This window comes from Nipponia nippon, unplaced genomic scaffold, assembly GCF_047370975.1.
Source record: "Nipponia nippon isolate SJK-2023a ecotype South Korea unplaced genomic scaffold, ASM4737097v1 scaffold_2, whole genome shotgun sequence".
Taxonomy (NCBI): domain Eukaryota; kingdom Metazoa; phylum Chordata; class Aves; order Pelecaniformes; family Threskiornithidae; genus Nipponia; species Nipponia nippon.
In genome coordinates this window covers 38,580,840-38,597,398 of record NW_028262336.1, presented here as the reverse complement: position 1 = coordinate 38,597,398, position 16,559 = coordinate 38,580,840, and the positions used below count along the sequence as shown (strand labels likewise).

Here is a 16,559-nt window from a genome sequence, read left to right as displayed (position 1 = left end):
GCTCAGCTGCACGGTGTTTTAGTCACATCTCTCTGAGGTTTAATTTGCTCAGCAGTTACGATGACCTCCAGGTTCTTCAGAGTAACTGCCCCCAAGCCGTGTGGAAAATGGCCACCGCGTCCTCTCGGTCAACGTGCGCACAACCCGAGGGAGCCGTAAAACTGTTTGGGCTCAGAGCAGCTGACTGCCCTGCCTTGGGCATATCTGGAAATCTGATGCCTTCTAGCCTAGGTGTTAGATGTGAGAAGCCCATGATTTGGCCTGTCAGCCTGTTTCATGTGGGTGTAATTGTTGGTTCATCATACCGCCAGCTGCCCAGAGCGTGTGCGTGGGTGTCAGGTCTTCGGGATCCAGAAGCAGTGAAACCACCAGTCTGGAGCTCTGGAGCTCTTGGTGCATGGAGCAGGAGGAGGTTTTTGGTTTTTTTCTTAATAGGCTATTCTAGTTCTTGTTGAATGGTCACGGTTGTCTTGATACTCTTCTCCAACCTTGATTATGACTTGATTACTGCTATAGGACTCTGAGCTCTTACTTCAGTTTGGTTTCTAGACAGCCAGAAGGCTATAAAGCATCTTTTAAAATGCTTCATATAAAACTATCCAAAAGAAAAACGGGATGAGTAGAATTTTACAGTTCATATGCTGCTGGGGCAAATGCCTCAGTCAGGACCAATGTTACCTGAAAGCCTTTAATCGGTGTATCATACGTATGATAGGCAAAGCATCATCGTATCTTGCCTGAAAGTCGTTTGCAGCTGGGAGGGAGACTGTAGGAAGAGTGCAGCTGGAATTGTTAGTATTTTGGTGCATGTCGGGATGTTTACTCTAGGTCATCAGTTGTTTGTGAGCTCGACACAGGAAGGCGGGCGAGCAGCGCGGGCAGCGTGGTCCCTGCAAGGGGAGCCCTTTGGCGCGAGGCGAGATTAGCGCGAGAGGCTGCAGGCAGCACGGGGGGGAAGGCACTTTGCCGCTGCGGCTCCAAGTGAAAACCAAAGTATGTTTTGATGTGGCATTGGCAGCTCGCGCTGCCTGGTGGCAGTGTGCGCCCTGCTGCCAGCTGGGGATGTCGCTCCCCTGCGTGAGCACAAGGCTTTGGCGCTCCGAGTGGATACTCAGCTGCTCGGGGTGTTTGCGAATGTGTAAAAAGGAGAAGAGAGGGGATGCAGGGGAGAAAAATGCATCTCTCCTGGGGTGTGAAGAATAGAAGGCAGCCAGTTATCATTTACTGCCTAATCTGTTTTGCTGGACCCAATTAGGGACTGTGTTTACAAATTGATTTCAGGTTAACCGTGGCTGGCAGTAATGCCAGGCAGTGCTCCAGGTGTAGGCAAGGTTTCACTGTTCCTACTGAGAATAAGTTTAATCTAAATAAAAGACAAATTAGATCATGTTGCTCTTCTACAGTAAAGCACGCTCAAAGGCCTTTCCTTCACATGATTTGGTAGGTGTTGACTAGCATGGGGAATGTGCTGATTCCCAGAAATAGGGAAAGTTGATGTAACGGCATTGCACATCTTACAGGCCTGGCACAGACCTCCCAGTCAGAGTCAGAGTTTTAAAAAAACTGCTGTGTTGCTGACATTGTCTGCACTGCTCCTTGGGTTTGAAATAATAACAATAAAATAAAATTTGATTGTTTTTGGAATCAGATGCCAATGCTGACTTCCAGCTGGAATAATTTCAGTTTAGCAGGTGCTCTTCAGAGCAGAAAAATGATTGCTGTGTTGTGCCCAACAGAGAATAAAATTATGCAAGTAGCATAGATGATGAAGAGTTGTCCCTAGATAAAACTAGAGCACAGGCATTGGCTTAAGGGGCACAAGAGGCAGGGTTTGGCAGGGGCTTATAGATTGTGGTTGCAGTAGAGTCCCTGAGTAGGGGAGTCTCAGTGCAGCGTTAAGGCCAAATTATTCCTTTTGTACTGAAGGACTGGAAGCCAGATGCTCTCCATGTGCTCAAAAATAGTTCCTGAGCACGCACGGTTCCCATCATTTGAAGACACGTTCTCATGCAGCTACAGTCCCTCTCTACAGGGCAGCATCCACCTGTCCTCTTCACTGTTAAGGTTAATGTGAGTAGCTCTGCCTGACTGTGGATGCAGTTCTGGTGCAGACATCATCCACCTTGTCTGCTGCAGCTCCTGTCTGAGTACAGGAAGGCTGAGACTTAGCCCTAGCACAGGATTACACTTCAGTCACCCCTTGTACCAGGGTTAGGGAGTGGAATCCATATCGGGATCCAATATGTGATTTGAAGTCTAATATAAGACTGATTTTGTTGCTTCTAAATACTAATCACTGTGGATTCAGCATGGAGATAGGACCTGTGCCAGAGGCACACCACAGCACAGGAGGCTGACTTAGGTAAGTGATTTGTGACATGGAAAATTTGGTGTCTTCTAAAACAGAGGCAGGGAATCTGGATGCTTGAAGATCTGCATGTTAAGAATATGGCAAAGTAAATCATTCAACTAAACAATTATTCCTGATGAATAAAAAAATCTGTTTTTAGCTTACCTGATCCACTGATGAATTCCCAGTTAGTTCAACACATTTCTATTTACAGAAATTCTCACAAAGAATGAGAAATGGTGAAGATACCAAGACCCAAAATAAAATGGAAATTCAAATTGCACTTCAGTTACTCTTCAGTATAATAAGATGTAATGAATATGTCATGCAGGACAGCTTCCAGTCAAGGTTAACTCCTGCAAAATAACTATATTAAAAAGCCAGTTATCATGTTTGTGATGGGAGATAAGATTGCTAGGAAGTTGCTGTGGATGGATTTCAGTGGTCAGATCTGAGATATGCATGAGATGGCTGCTAGAAACCATGGAGAGATGAATAACATATGCACTGCATTCTGCTCTCTGGAATGAGCTTTGGCCAACAGGATGGTAGTAAAGAAGACACACACCCGAGGGATATGGGTTTTCCAGTGTTCTAAGTCAAATAATTTGTCAGCATTTTCAAGTTTGCTGCAGCAAGACCAGACGTACCAAGACAAACTCTCACTTTTCTGTCTAATAGTTCAGAGGGCCAAGATAATCTTAGAAAAAAAGAGAAGAAAGGGGAAAAGTGAGAGAGAATACAAATGCAGAACCAAGTCTCAAAAAACTGGGACTATTAAAAAAAATTAATAAGTGGATAAAAGTTGAAATGGGGCACTTGAGAGACAATGGGAGAGAAGGGAAATGAATGCAACTTCTAGCAGCTAGTTTCTTTGCGGGGATCCTTTTATGCTGATTCCTCCGGTTTTTCAAAGGAGCTGCGGCGACCTGCTGCACAATAGGATAAGGGGCTTCCTCCCGTCGGAAGTGCAGAGGTTGCTCAGTGATCAAGCAAATGCAGAGAGCAAGGGGGGGCATGGAGAGCGCTCATTTGTGGTTCACAGACTGGGAGCCTCTAACCTGATTTAAATGCAGAGGACTGTAGTTATAACTGTAATGAAAGAGCACCATGAGGAAAATTCAGCAACTTAATACAGTATCGCCTATCGCCTGTTCTTGGCTACAGGAGAGACAGTAGTCTTGTGGTTAAACGTGGAAGTCTACACACCTTGGAAAATACATGTTTTTATATATGTTCAAAGTGCTTCTAAGATATTCATTATAGCTCTGCCATGTCCTGGTAATAGCTAGAAATGCTGTATAAAATGTGTATGCAATGGCTCAATATGCATGACATTATTTTTTAAATACAGAAGTTTAATATTATGGTACTGTAACCACTTAAATGCATAAACCAACATATAGTCAGGGCCAAGAATTAGTAAGTGGGCCAAAGATCAGAAAGATACATTCTTGTGTAACCTGATGTTCATCTTACGAGTGACTTGAGTAAATCAAAACATTGTCACATGCCTGCAAATGCTACAAAGCTTAGACACGCTGATTGTTAGAGTTACAGCCTGCGTAAACCAGAAGAATCCCTAATTAAAGGTAGCTGGGGAAGTCTGCTACTGCTGAAGGGGGAAGGAAAAGCCCATGGCTTCCCATTTGTACAGGCTGCAGCATCTTTCCCAGTGTGAACCTGATACAAGCAGCAGATTGTGGCCCGGAACAATGATGGCCATAATAGGTGCTCGTGATGGGAAATAATAGGTACCTTGTGGCACAGGCATTTAAAAAAAAAAAAAAGTAAACGTGAATGTACGTACGTTGTTGGTCACTGTAGGATGAGGGAGGAACTGATTTGGGTCTGGGATGGAATTTGCTCAGTGAAAATAAATAGGATGAAATATACTGTGAAATTCATCTTAATGAAAAATGCAGTAAGGCAGAGAAGTAACCTCTGAGACCAACTGAGGAAGGTGAGAGAAGGCTGAAAGGTACCACAAACACGGAAAAGGGATAGCGAAGCAGGTGGGACAGGGCCACCCAGAGGCACTTACTCTGTTCTGCCTGTCAGAGCACAGAGAAATACATACCAGGAACGTGCTATGAGAAACCTCATTCTCCAAAACTGAACTGAGCTAAAGAAACATCACACGAGTAAGCAGTGGGAGTGTTAAAGAGTCTCTAGTAAACCCGCAGAATGTGGTGGGTTTTCAGCAACAATTCCCAAACGGCCAAATTGATAAAATCATCCTCTTGGTGACTGGAATATTTAAGCGTGGAAATGCAAAGCCCAGACAGACTATGCTGGCATCCTCATAGTCGCCAGTCCGTGAACTCCTGGGCGAGTGCGTGAGCACTCCAGCTACCAAATAAGTTTCCTGCTGGAACACCGGTCTAGAGAAGTTTAGTAGAAAAGGCAACCAGATGGCTAAAATGTCTTTTTGGTATCAAGTGAGATTTTCAAAAGCTGAGGAGGGTTTTCAGCACCCACATCTCTTTTGGCAACTGTGAAAATACAGCCCCCAAAACCTAGTAGCTTAGGTTTCTATTGGAGGTTGGTCAGGCGGTGTTATCTGTGTCCCACATCTAGTTATAACCAAGGCAGTGTCATCCTTGGTATTTGGTGCCAAAATCAGGGGTCGCATGTGGGGGACAGCAGGGACTCCCACTGCTTTTAAAGATGACTCCAAGCCCTTTTGAGATGCCCAGAGCAGTCCTGGTGGACACTGAAACAGGAGAGGGAGTGGTAGCGGCAAATTTCTGGCAAATGAAATGTGTCCTGACCAGAAACGTCACATCTTAGGGGCAGAAAACAGTTTATCTGGATTTGAGGTACCTTGGCTTGGTCTTGCTCTGGGCTGATGCCAGCGCAAATCAAGCAATTGGCTGGTAGACAAGCTGTATCTTTTGATAGTGATTGCATTAACAGAGAACACTGATGGTCTAGGGGAAAGGATGCGCAATCCCAAGCGTGAAATAGAAGGAGCCAGTTTGGACGAGCAGCCAGCCAGGCGTTATCTATGCATGCTCTGCGGGGTCTGAGGGAGCTCCGCTGCTGCCAAAAGGTTGTGATCCCCCTCCTTAAGCACCTCTCCCTTGCGATGCGCTCTGCCCGCAGCAGAAGGAGACGGGCAGAGGTGGTGGCCCGCAGGCACGGGTAAGCCAGCTGGAGCACCTGTGACAGCCCTTGCTTGGAGCCAGGTCCAGGGAAGGCTGGTCCGTCTGCAGAGACGGCCCTCTTGCCTCACCCCCGTAGCCAGGGATGAGCTGTAACAATCTGGATATGCTCATGAATTAATTAATTGTCCAATCCAAATGAGAAAAGCGAGGCTGAATTATTTATAGTATATTAACGCTGTTGGCATATGCAGGAAACGCTAACGAACTGCAATACGCAAAACGCTGAAATGACTGAGTGCTTATTGACGAGTGGAAGCCAGGGATCTGTTTTCAATAATCTGAGTGACAGCCAAGGGAATAGTGAAAGACTTTTTTGTTATTTATTTCCAGATTTATAATGCTCATTCCTCTGGTGCTGCATCATTTGTAAGGAAAGCATAACCACTCTGGGGCATTAGGAAGCTTTTCCCCAGCACGCTGTTAACGGAGTTAAGGGGGCCGCCAGCTCTGGGTGGTGGCGGGGGGTGGCGAGGGACCCAGGCGGAGCTTGTGAGCGAACCACAGCCGATGGTGTACCGATACCCCCGCCAGTTTACCCATCCATGTCTGACTTGGCCAGGCAATGACAGCACGTTTGAACACTAGTAAAAAGGTGTGCTATCAAATAAATACGCTCTGATAACAATCAAGAGGAAGATCCGACGAAGAAAGATGGGAGATTTTAATGCTGTTTTTCTGATTAGAGTGGTCCTTAAAACAGGGCATAAATATGTTGTGCATAATAACTCCAGAACATGAAATCTTTGCTTACCATGGCCTCTCCTTTTCTCTGCATTCATTTAATTTAACTTCTATTCTACTTCTGTTCTTGTCCGGAACAGTTGATCGGGATGCTGCTGGCCTGCTGTCTGTCCCGGTTTATTACTGCTAACCAGTATGAGATGGTGTAACAAGGTGAGCTTTCCCTGCTTTCTATGTGGTATGCTATATACACTCCAGTATATTGTCACGCTGTGCTGCTTCTGCTGAAGATAGCGGGCAAGTTTCAGATGCTCAGCATGTTCATCGAGAATTAAGTCTTCCCACGGGATTTTTTGCTTTGGGATTTTCATCCCAATGTTCTGTCTGGTTGAGAAAAAAAAAAAGGGAAAACATACTATTGAATGTTTTGTCATTTTGGCTTTCTTCTTGAAAAGGGAGGGCAAAATATCCATCAGGAACTCTGTTAGCTACCAAAGCAACCCACTTTTCTTTTATCCTCCCCAACCCCGTCTTTCAGGAGGCCGAAGTCCAGAGCCTGTCTCAAGATCAGGAGCTGCAGAATTGGAGAAAGACTGAAACGAATGTTATAGCACACACTGTCTCTCGCACGCACGCACGCACGCACACCCATACCCCCACAAGCAAGCACGTGCGCGCGCGCACTCGCACCCCACCTCCCGAACTCTGTCCCATGCGTAGTGTACCATTCTGTGAAGTACCGCGGTGCCACCGGCAGCAGCCAGGTCCCCTCGGCCTCCGGACCCCGACCCCGTCCCCACGGCTCGGCGTAGGACGGCACCGTATGTATGTTCTTGGTCACACAGTAGTTGCATTGTAAGTTAACAAAGGTAATTCATTAACGGCATTGATCGGGCTGTGCATGTAGTGACTGGAGGGCATAATTAGCCTTTCACCATGGTTAATAAGTGTTGCACACGTTCATATAAACCGGTATATGAAATATATATTCTTTTGGGTTTATCTTAATTTCTTGTTTTGTTTATTGCTTTACTAAGGTTTTCATCCTTTCCCCCTTCCCTGCGCCTGCCCCCCTTCCCCAAAAACAAAGGAATCAGTAACATAACATAAAGATACTTGAAAATGATGTTAAAATGTTGTGCTTGAAGGGAACCGTTATTCCTGATGTTCTTCTACATCTTTGATTCTTACTCAGTGTTGTATGCCTAGTGCGTATCCCGGTAGGCTTTGTCTAGTGCATTTTGCCTCTGAACCTGATCCTGTGTAATACTGTTATTAAGCTGTGTTGTTGCTTACTGTGAAGGCAGGAATTTTGCTCCCTTTGTTTTTATTAGGTAGTTACGAACTAATTGAACTGTGCTGTACTGCGGCCTTCATACTTTTTTCCTGTTCTTTCTTTTTCTTTCTTTTTGCATTGAGGTTGCAGCCACCAAATACACTGTTGAATCAAATCGAAATAAAAACACACACACACAGAAAAAAAAAATCACAAAAAAAAATCCAGGCATATGAAATATTTTTGGGGGAAAGCAAAAGTTTAAAACCTTTTTAAAAAAAATAGGACTTTTTTAATAATGCCTCTGTCTAGCATGCCAACGAGAATGCATTGATATTGTGAGTATTTGTGATATACGTATTAATAAATGGAACCATTACAGATTTCTAGCTGCTTCCTTTTCGTTCTTTAGTCATAACAAAACTCTTTTGAGGGGGGAAGTGAACATGAAACACAAGTGCACAGCTTGGAGTGACATGTCTTTATGCATATTTTAACAACTAACTTGCTTGTGACAGAAAAAATGTTACTACCCTGGAAAGAAGAGAATGAGCTGGAATTGTTTCAAAATTCCTAGAAAAACCTTCCACAGCTGGTTTCACCATGTGACAAATGCATACCCTCTGCTTTGCAATTTTTCTTCTTGTGACTGATCCAATCTGCAGCATTTAATTATCCCGTCCTCAGCACTGCGCATGCTTTTGGCACAAAGCAGTTCTCTCTGATTTTGGTGAGGGCAGGGAGAAGAAGGATTTGGGGTTGAGGCGGGTGGGTAATGGCTGTCTTTGCTGCGTTCGTGGAAAGGTAGGCATTTATCTCTTTCTCATTTGAATATGCGAGGTGTTGAAGATCTGATGGGAAGTCCATGAAAGTTTAAACTTGGAAGTTTTGGACCAAGCCCTTACATTGGCAATGCAGACGGAAAAGACGACTTGAGGAGGGAAGCCCTGTAGCCTTCCAGCTGTGGAGGAGATGCGCAGCACCTGTGTCTGCACAGCCCACACAGCTGCCAGAGTCCCAGCCTGTCCTCCCTCCGTCTGTCCATCCGTCAGTGCCAGCCACCCAGATACTGCGACCTTCTACCTGGGGAGGGCTGCCGGCATGATGCCTCCAGCATTGGCTCCCGATGAGCCCCTGAGCGGTGCTGGCGCGGTCGGTGCGCTCTCACCCACCACTAAAAGGGCTTGCAGCCGCGCGGGCAAAAACCTGTCGGCGTATGCTGAGGCAGCATGTCTTAAAAACTCCGGTGACGTCTTTGGCTTTATTCAGAGAGCACTTCCAGAGCAGGGAGGGGTGGGACCCTGGTTGCTCTGCCAGGAGGATGGGAAATCAGTATTCCGTGTTGCTCTTGAAACACAGGTAATGGTTTTTATAGATTTGATCCACTGCCAAAATGAAAAGCTGTGATTTGCTGCTCAGTCTCTGCTTCTGTATTTGATTACAGCTCAGAGCTTCACATTTGGCTTCTGTCACAATTTGCATTTTTCAGCTCGGCTCTAAAATGCACAACCCCACTGTATGCGGTCTTCGGCAGGTTGTGTGCCTGTGGTGCCCAGGAGCCAAAGCTCTGGCTGTGCTGAGAGCTGGGCACACTGGAACGCACTTCCACAAGCTTGCTTTGTTCCATGAAAAACATGAGCAACTTTTTTTTCTTCATCACTTACATTTTCCCTGTTAAACATTGTTGGTAATGGGGACAAAAAGGCTTAGTATATTTGTGCGAGAGGGGCATTAAGGTGTTGGGGAGTCTGAAGTGTATTTTGTGGCAGGATGCTGTTATGGCTGGGGATGCATTGACTTCCAGCTAAAGACCTGTTTTCCCAAGGTCTTCTGTATCATCTGATATGTTCTCCTGCCACTTTAAATGAATAGCACATAGTGAAGTTTGTAGCACTTGTCCTATGGAAGTGTGGAAGTCATTTTACTGATTTTTTTCCCTACCAAGCAAATGACTTTACTTGGGAGCAAGTAAAGCACTCACAAAGGCCAGTCGTCCGTCTCTCTCCCCTTCACCCTTCTTCCCTCCCATAGCCTGTCCTTGGGGCTCAAAACTAATTTGAAACAGAGATTTGTAAATAAGAGAAGAGGAAGCTGGTCCACAAATTTAAATCTGCCCTCAATAAAGCATCTACCACGCGGGAGTGGGACATCTTTAAATGTGGAGAATGCCAATACAGGTCCTGCATAAATGCTAGGCAGTTTGCATGTGCTTTGCTGGGGACAAAGCCACTCGGCACGGGTTGCAGCACTCACATTTGCAGTCCCTTCCAAGGGCTTAAAAACAGTCGCAGCCGCTCGCTCTGTTGCTGAGGCTACACAACGCTGGAGCCATGCCCTTCTCCCGCCGGCACAGGAAGTTTGCAGGGGGATGTTTTTCCACACCAGAAAGAACTGGCCCACAAGCTGCCCCAGTTTCCCTCCCCTATTCATGCCCGGGCAGGTCTCCCCTGCCCCATGGAGGGGAGGGAGGGGGCAAGGCTGACACCTCCTCCCTCAGGAGCCACCAGTGACCTTCCGGAGTGGAAAAGCACCAGCCTCTTCTCAGTTTTCTTTCCTTTTTTTTTTCTTTTTTTTTTCCCTGAAAGAAAGAGTTGTTTGTGCCAAAAGCTGATTCTTTTTGAAGATGCTGATGTTGGGTGACAGGTCAGCAGGCCCCCAAACTGCTCCAGCTTGCCCATCCCCATTCAGTAAAGCATGTGCTCAGCTTTAAGGCATAAGCGGTGAATTCAGTCCATTCAGCAAAGCCCTCCAGTGCGTGCTCAATTGTTTCCCTCAGCCCAGCTGCACTCCTGCTTGTATGGGGTAGGTGTGTTAATTGGGCTCTTGACAGCTTCCGTGGAGAGGATCAGGCTGGTGAAGGACCCGCCAAGGGCTTCCCCAGAGAAATCCCCCTGGCTGGGGCCAGGGCCACACAGCAGCTCCGGCGAGGAGGGTTGCGCTAGCTGGCACTGTGGCATCCCCTGCCCTGGGCGCAGCATTCACACGCTTCTGTTCCTCCCTCCTGGAGGGAGAAGCAAGGCGGTGGAAAGGAATAAAAGCTGGATCGGCTGAGTATGGATTAATGTCAGCCAGGCAGAGATGTGCAGGGTTTTCCCTCCGGAGGTGAAGCTGCCAGGGGGTACCAGGGGTGCTTTGCCTCAGGGGCTGAGGTCCACCCTCTGGCATGAACTGAATCAGCGGCGGAGGGGGCTGGCTCCTGCTGCGCTGGGCTGGCTCTGGCTGCCTGATCCCTCCCCGAGCAAATTGCATTCGCTGCCATCACCAGACCCAAGCTGGGCAAAAGAAGGGTGGGCAGGTTTGGGAGTCAAAGCAGGTGATGGGGCAACTGGATGAGTCCCAGGAGGCGTAGGAAAAATGGGACATGGCTGGGGGATGAGGAGAGTGGGAGATGGAGCGGGAGTGTGGGAGGAGGAAGAAGGGGCATTGAGACATGGCTGGGGGATGAGGAGAGTGGGAGATGGAGCGGGAGTGTGGGAGGAGGAAGAAGGGGCATTGAGACCACCTCATTTTGGTCCTGGTGAGCTGCTAGCTTGGTTTGGCTGCAAGGCGGACCAGCGGCCTCAGTGAGCATATGCATCCCATCCTGAGCTGCCTCCCAGGGCTTGCTTCTGCTGAGGAGGACAGCCCCAAGCACTGCCTCGAGGATAATACGTTGCTGTGAAGGTGATTTTTCACAGTAGCCTCAAACTGCAGCTCTGGGAGCAGGCGGCCGTGCTGGAGAGCCTTGCTGGCTGCCACCATCCTTGGGCGAGCATCACTGCGGAGGAGACTGGCTTTGCAGGACTGCTTATGGGATTTCAGCCTGTGTTGCTCCTCGGAGGACCCAATGAAGGGGCTAAAATCATTTTGTCTTCTGTGGCTCTTCCCCTTGACTTTAATGGCTCATTGCTGTTTAAGATTATTTTAAGATTAGCAAATTAATTTGCTGCCAGCCAAGCCCCATGCATAAAATACCTGGCATCCCACCGGAGGGGCAGGGTTGATTGGGATGTTAGACTTCTACCAGGGCTGAATTAGGGCTGCTTTAGTATGAACCTGTATAATAAAAATAGAAATCTTCATCATTCAACATACAACTGACACTTCTGCTTTTTTGTAAGTAAAAGTGTTTTGCCCCCCAAATGTGTAAAATCTGGTCAACTTTCTGCAAGCTGTTTTTACCAGCTTGGCCTCATTTTGAAGAAAAAAGCTGTTGCTTTTGCCTTTTGCTTGTCATTGCACCTGTTCTTGTTGCAGCCAGGAAACGTTTTATTCAAAGGACGTTTCATTTTTTCCGGTGTGACCGGAGATATTTGGTACATGTGAGCTCATTAAAAGCAAGCCGTGCTGAGGCAGCAGCTCCTCAAGCTCTGGAGTCTGTTCTGCTCCGTGGTAGCTGCAGTGTGGCTATTTTTGGTCTCTGCTGAAGCTATCTACAGGTGACACCAAGTACTTATTTTAGATTGCGGTCCTTCCGTGTAATCGATAACTGGGGTGTGTATACACACACACATAGACAACATCCCTGGTGCGCTATACAACAGCGTGACTCCGAATGCGATGTACATTCCCAATGCAACTACTAAATCACCAGAATGCTATTTTTTATTCACCATAGTCATATAACACAGTGTCTTGGCCAAGACTTTCAGAAGCAGCAGATTTTGGGCAACCCTCTGGAGGTTTCAGAAAGTGCCAAGCAACCTACTTGTTGGGAATCCAGCCCTTTCAAAACATCTCAGGGCACTTAGAAGTGAAAAGTCATTTCTGAAAGCCCTATCTGTTCTTAAAATGGAGATTATTCATCCAAGTGAAAAATATTAATATTTTTTAAATTGTAATTATTTCCAGAGGGGAAGCAAGGACAGCTTTCTGGATTGCATGGAAGCCATGGTTTGTGTGCTTTATCTTCTTGAGTAGAGAATCAGAAAACATGTTGTGAGAGAAGGCTGATGCCCAGTGGAAGAACTGCTGGGGTGGGATAGGGGGAGAAAAAAAAGAAAAAAATATATGAACTTCTCTTTTTTCAGTCAAAAGGGTTTGAAATGGGACGTATGTCAACCTGATTGCATGTCCAACACGGCGGTGCAGCAATCTCCACCTCCAAGCTGAGCAGGCTCAGTAGCTCAGACCTGCAGCAGGGGGGTCTGCGGTGCAGTTCGGAGGGAACTGTTGCCTGCCAGGACACCTCTTATGTCCTCCTGATGGTAAGAGCAGCCTTTTGTGAGAGTCTGCAGGTGTCAGACTGCTAGAAACTACTGTGGTGCCCATGCAATGAAATTCATGGCCAACGTCAATCCACAGCGCTACCTGAGGCTTTGCAGGAGTGGTTTGACACTGGTGGTTTCCTACTCTGGCTCCCACAGGCTCACTATGCTTCTGTGGGATTTACCTTTAATGTTATGTTTGTAAGTTATTGCTTGCTTAAAAGAACTGGTTAGTGCATATGTTGATTATTTGGTGTCTTCAGCCCTGTAGTTATTTGTAATTAAAGGCAAACAAAAAATTGCCCAGAATTTTCTTCATCCTGGATTTCATTGTGACCTAAATGTCAGTGAATGAGTCCTTCTCCCAAGTATAGGAACTGGTACATTGAGCCCGTGTGTTATTGCTGTGTCCTACTCTGTTTACCTTCATGCAATCCTGGTACTTGCAGGCAAGGTGGAATTCAGCCCTGTGGGGAACCAGCCTGAGCCCTGTGCGCTCCCTCTGCCACACCAGCGCTGGCAGCCTGCCAAAATCAATGCTGTGCCCAGGGAGAGTATGGAAAACAGGTCTCCACGTGCTTCGTGGAAGCATGAGGCAGCGTGAAGGTCTGAGACTCAGAAAACGCTGGCTGGCACCACAGCAAGTTCAAGCACTAAACTGAGCATAGACTGGCATAGTCCACTGGTCTTTGTAATGGTGGGGTTTCCTCCCGATGCTTATCTGGATAACCTAGATGCTCCCTCCTTGTTTGGACTATGCATTTTAAGTGCTACAATGTGAAAGGGAAATCAAAAAGCCAATCAAAATAATCTCTATGAGACCCATTCAATAAAAATGTTATTGGCAATTAGCACGTTTTTTTATAAAAAAGTAATTAGCCCTCCTGCCCTGAGAATTAATGAATGCTTTTCATTACACCCCAAGGGGTAGTCAACCCAATAATAATCCACTTCAGATGAATGTTGTTCTAAAACGACGTTGTTTGACAACGCAGACGGCAGGACAGTCACAAACAGGAGGCAATCCTACTCTGGTGAACATTGGAGCTGGTTGCTTCAAAATGAAAGGCCATTAATAATTTGTTTGGATTAGTGAAATAGATTTGACTTCTTACTCATTAACCAGAGGAAGCAAAGCATACAAAAAGACCAGTGCTTCATTTGTCCCTGGGTGCAAAGCTCAGGAAGCCAATGGGGACGCACTAGTGCTGGCTACTACCTTTTGCTGAATGTGTCCGTAGAGCTTGATGGGGTGGAACATGACTTGGCTGAGTGGTTGTCTGGACGTGGTGATTTTACTGTCTGAGAGGTGTTTAGCAGCTGAGTGGCAGAGGGTTGTGTGTCCCTGCTGTCTCCCCTTCACTGCTTAACCCATTGGCACCACAGGGAACGAGCACCAGGCGACCCTTCCCCATTGCTCCGATTTGATTGTTGGCATTTTCAGCGAGATATGCGTTGGTGCAGATGCAAAAATCGTATTGACTTCTCAGTTCAGTGGCTGTCCTGCTCTGACAGCCTATCCATGGCCATCACGGCCACCTGGTTCTCTTCACGGCGGTAAGGCATGGCGCAGGCAGGTGCTCCCCGTCAGAGGAAAGCACTCAAAGAGTGAACAGATGAACGACAATTTCCCTTCCCCTGCCCTGCAAGGATCCTTGCCACTCCCTGGGGCAATGCTCCCCTTCGACTTGCACATCCCACATGGCCCTTGCTCAGCCTGGGTCTGGTGGGAACCCAGGCTGCTGCTGCTGACCGGGGGGCTGCTGGCACAGCTTCCTGCAGCCAGGCTTTAAAAGCTTCCCCATTACATCTACAAACCCAAGGATTCAAGTGAAGAGCTGAATCCTTCCCTCCAAGCTGCCAAATTAGGAAGAAGTGGTCCAGGATGACACTGGGGAACTTGGCCCCCAGGGCTTTCCCTGTGGAAAGGCAGTAGGTAATAGGAGGTCTAATTAAGGAGGCCAGCAGCAAATTTACATGCTGCAGATGAGTTCTTCCTTGCCCACTTCTCCCCCTGCCATCCCACACTTATTTGCTAGGGATCCCGTTCCCACTCCAAGGCAAAAAGATGCCTCCAGCCTCTCCTCCTTCCCAGCCCTCCCTGTGCTCTCCTGGGGAGCAGGGACCTTCCACCCCATGACGAGGACGAGGACTGCTGGGAGATGGTGCTGGAGGACCAGGGGCAACGTGTGAGCACTGGAGGCAAGCATGGCAGCTGGCTCTGGAGCCAGCACAGACTTTCATAGCCAGCTCCACCAAATGCTTCTGTGGTCGCCACGTCTCCGCTGCTGCTCCACGCTGCATGCATCCAGATAAAACACTCAGATGAGTTGCAAATGTAATGATTGCTTTAACTTGCATTGTGGTACTGCCTGGAGGCAATAGTGCAGTATCAGAGCACCATCTCACTGGATATGTCAAGGAAATACAGTCATGCCATGGAGCTAAGGCTGTGGGTATAAGGATAAGAACAAACTGGGGGAGAAAATAAGGAGAACAGAATTAGGCAGTGTGGAGGCTATTGGGATCAGTGCAATGAGCACAGGGCTGCATTACAGTTGCTTTAGGCAATCTTGATTTTGGCATTTCATAGATTATGGATGTCTAATTTCACGGCTGTAAGCTTCTTCGAGCACACATTTGTTTTGATGTAATTACTTTACTTCAGAAAAAAAAAGTACATGGGGGAAAATATTTTTTTCATGTGGACACATAACCATCCTCTGAGGTACCCTTAGCAGGGCTGCAATCCCTAGATCAGCCCCCTTGCTGCTTCTCGCACCAGCTCTTCATGAGATGGTGGAGCGGGACGGCTCAGCTGCTGGCCCGCAGGCAAAGCTGCCTGAGCTGCGGAGAGTGGGGATTAAGGGGATGCTCACGTAGAGCACCCGTCCCCCTGGGGAGACTGATCCCCATGCTGTGTCATGATTTTAGTATAAAGGGAAAGAACAGGTCCCTCAGTTTAATATTTGCTAGAGTTTTATTCCCCCTTTTTTGCTGGAAGGGTTGGCAGACCTCTGGGGAAAGGGGAAAAAATATTTTTTTTTCTAATTTAGAAGTTTTCAGAAGTTCAACTGGCTGTAACTAGCTCTGAAACATGAATTAGTAATCCCTTAACTGCCACATTTAAAGTATCTGGGCTCAAGGATTACATTTTTTGGTAATATAAGGGTATTTTAAATTAATGTATTTGTATTTGCAGTTTTCACTATTTAGAGAGTTGCGCTTTTTTTGGTTGATTCTTGCTTTTTTCAACAAATGAAATGGATAAAGACTTGGTGTGATCTTACTACAGAACCGAGGAAGATCGGGGCTAGGTCTCCTATGGATTTATACGGCGCGCTGGAGTCTGTATTTTGCATCATTCATTTTCTTGCAATACCAGGAAAGGAATGGTTGAAACTTGGAAAGGAAAGTATCCTTTAATGCCATCACAGCCGCAGTGCCAAGAAACACCAGCTGCTAGTATCTGCAGCTAGGACAGGTCAGACTCTAAGACATAAAGGCAGCTGCAAGCTCAAAAACAAGTGGAGTTACGAGGTGAGTATGTTTTGGTTCAGTAGGAGCTGTGACCCAGTACACACATGCACTTACTGAAATGGGAGATGGTCATAAACCCTCCCTATAAATTACCTGCCCTGCAAAACTCCCATTAATATAGCACTTAAAGAACCTATCCCAGGTAGGCACATCAAACATAAAGCCTGGATGGCTCTTACCTACGAGGTGCCCCGCACCAGCCCCTGTGCCAGGTCTGTCAGCCCCTGCGCCAGGTCTGTCAGCCCCTGGCAGCCTGTGGGGTAGTCACCGTCCTTCCCAGGATGCTGCCACCGCCACAGGGTAGCACATCCAGCATCTCCTCTTCCCCCTGGCTCCACACCTGGACAGCTTTGCCA

The 16,559-nt window shown here is 47.1% G+C and overlaps 1 protein-coding gene across 1 annotated transcript in view; it reads left to right on the top strand.

Moving 5' to 3' along the window:
- Positions 1–7,860, top strand: part of TSPAN7 (tetraspanin 7) — a 100,285-nt gene extending 92,425 nt beyond the window's left edge. The window contains exons 7-8 of the mRNA XM_087758679.1: positions 6,342–6,414; positions 6,740–7,860. Of these exons, the coding sequence (XP_087614805.1) occupies positions 6,342–6,410 (69 nt within the window). The 3' untranslated portion in view covers positions 6,411–6,414; positions 6,740–7,860. The remainder of the gene's footprint in view (positions 1–6,341; positions 6,415–6,739) is intronic.
- Positions 7,861–16,559: the final 8,699 nt, after the last annotated feature.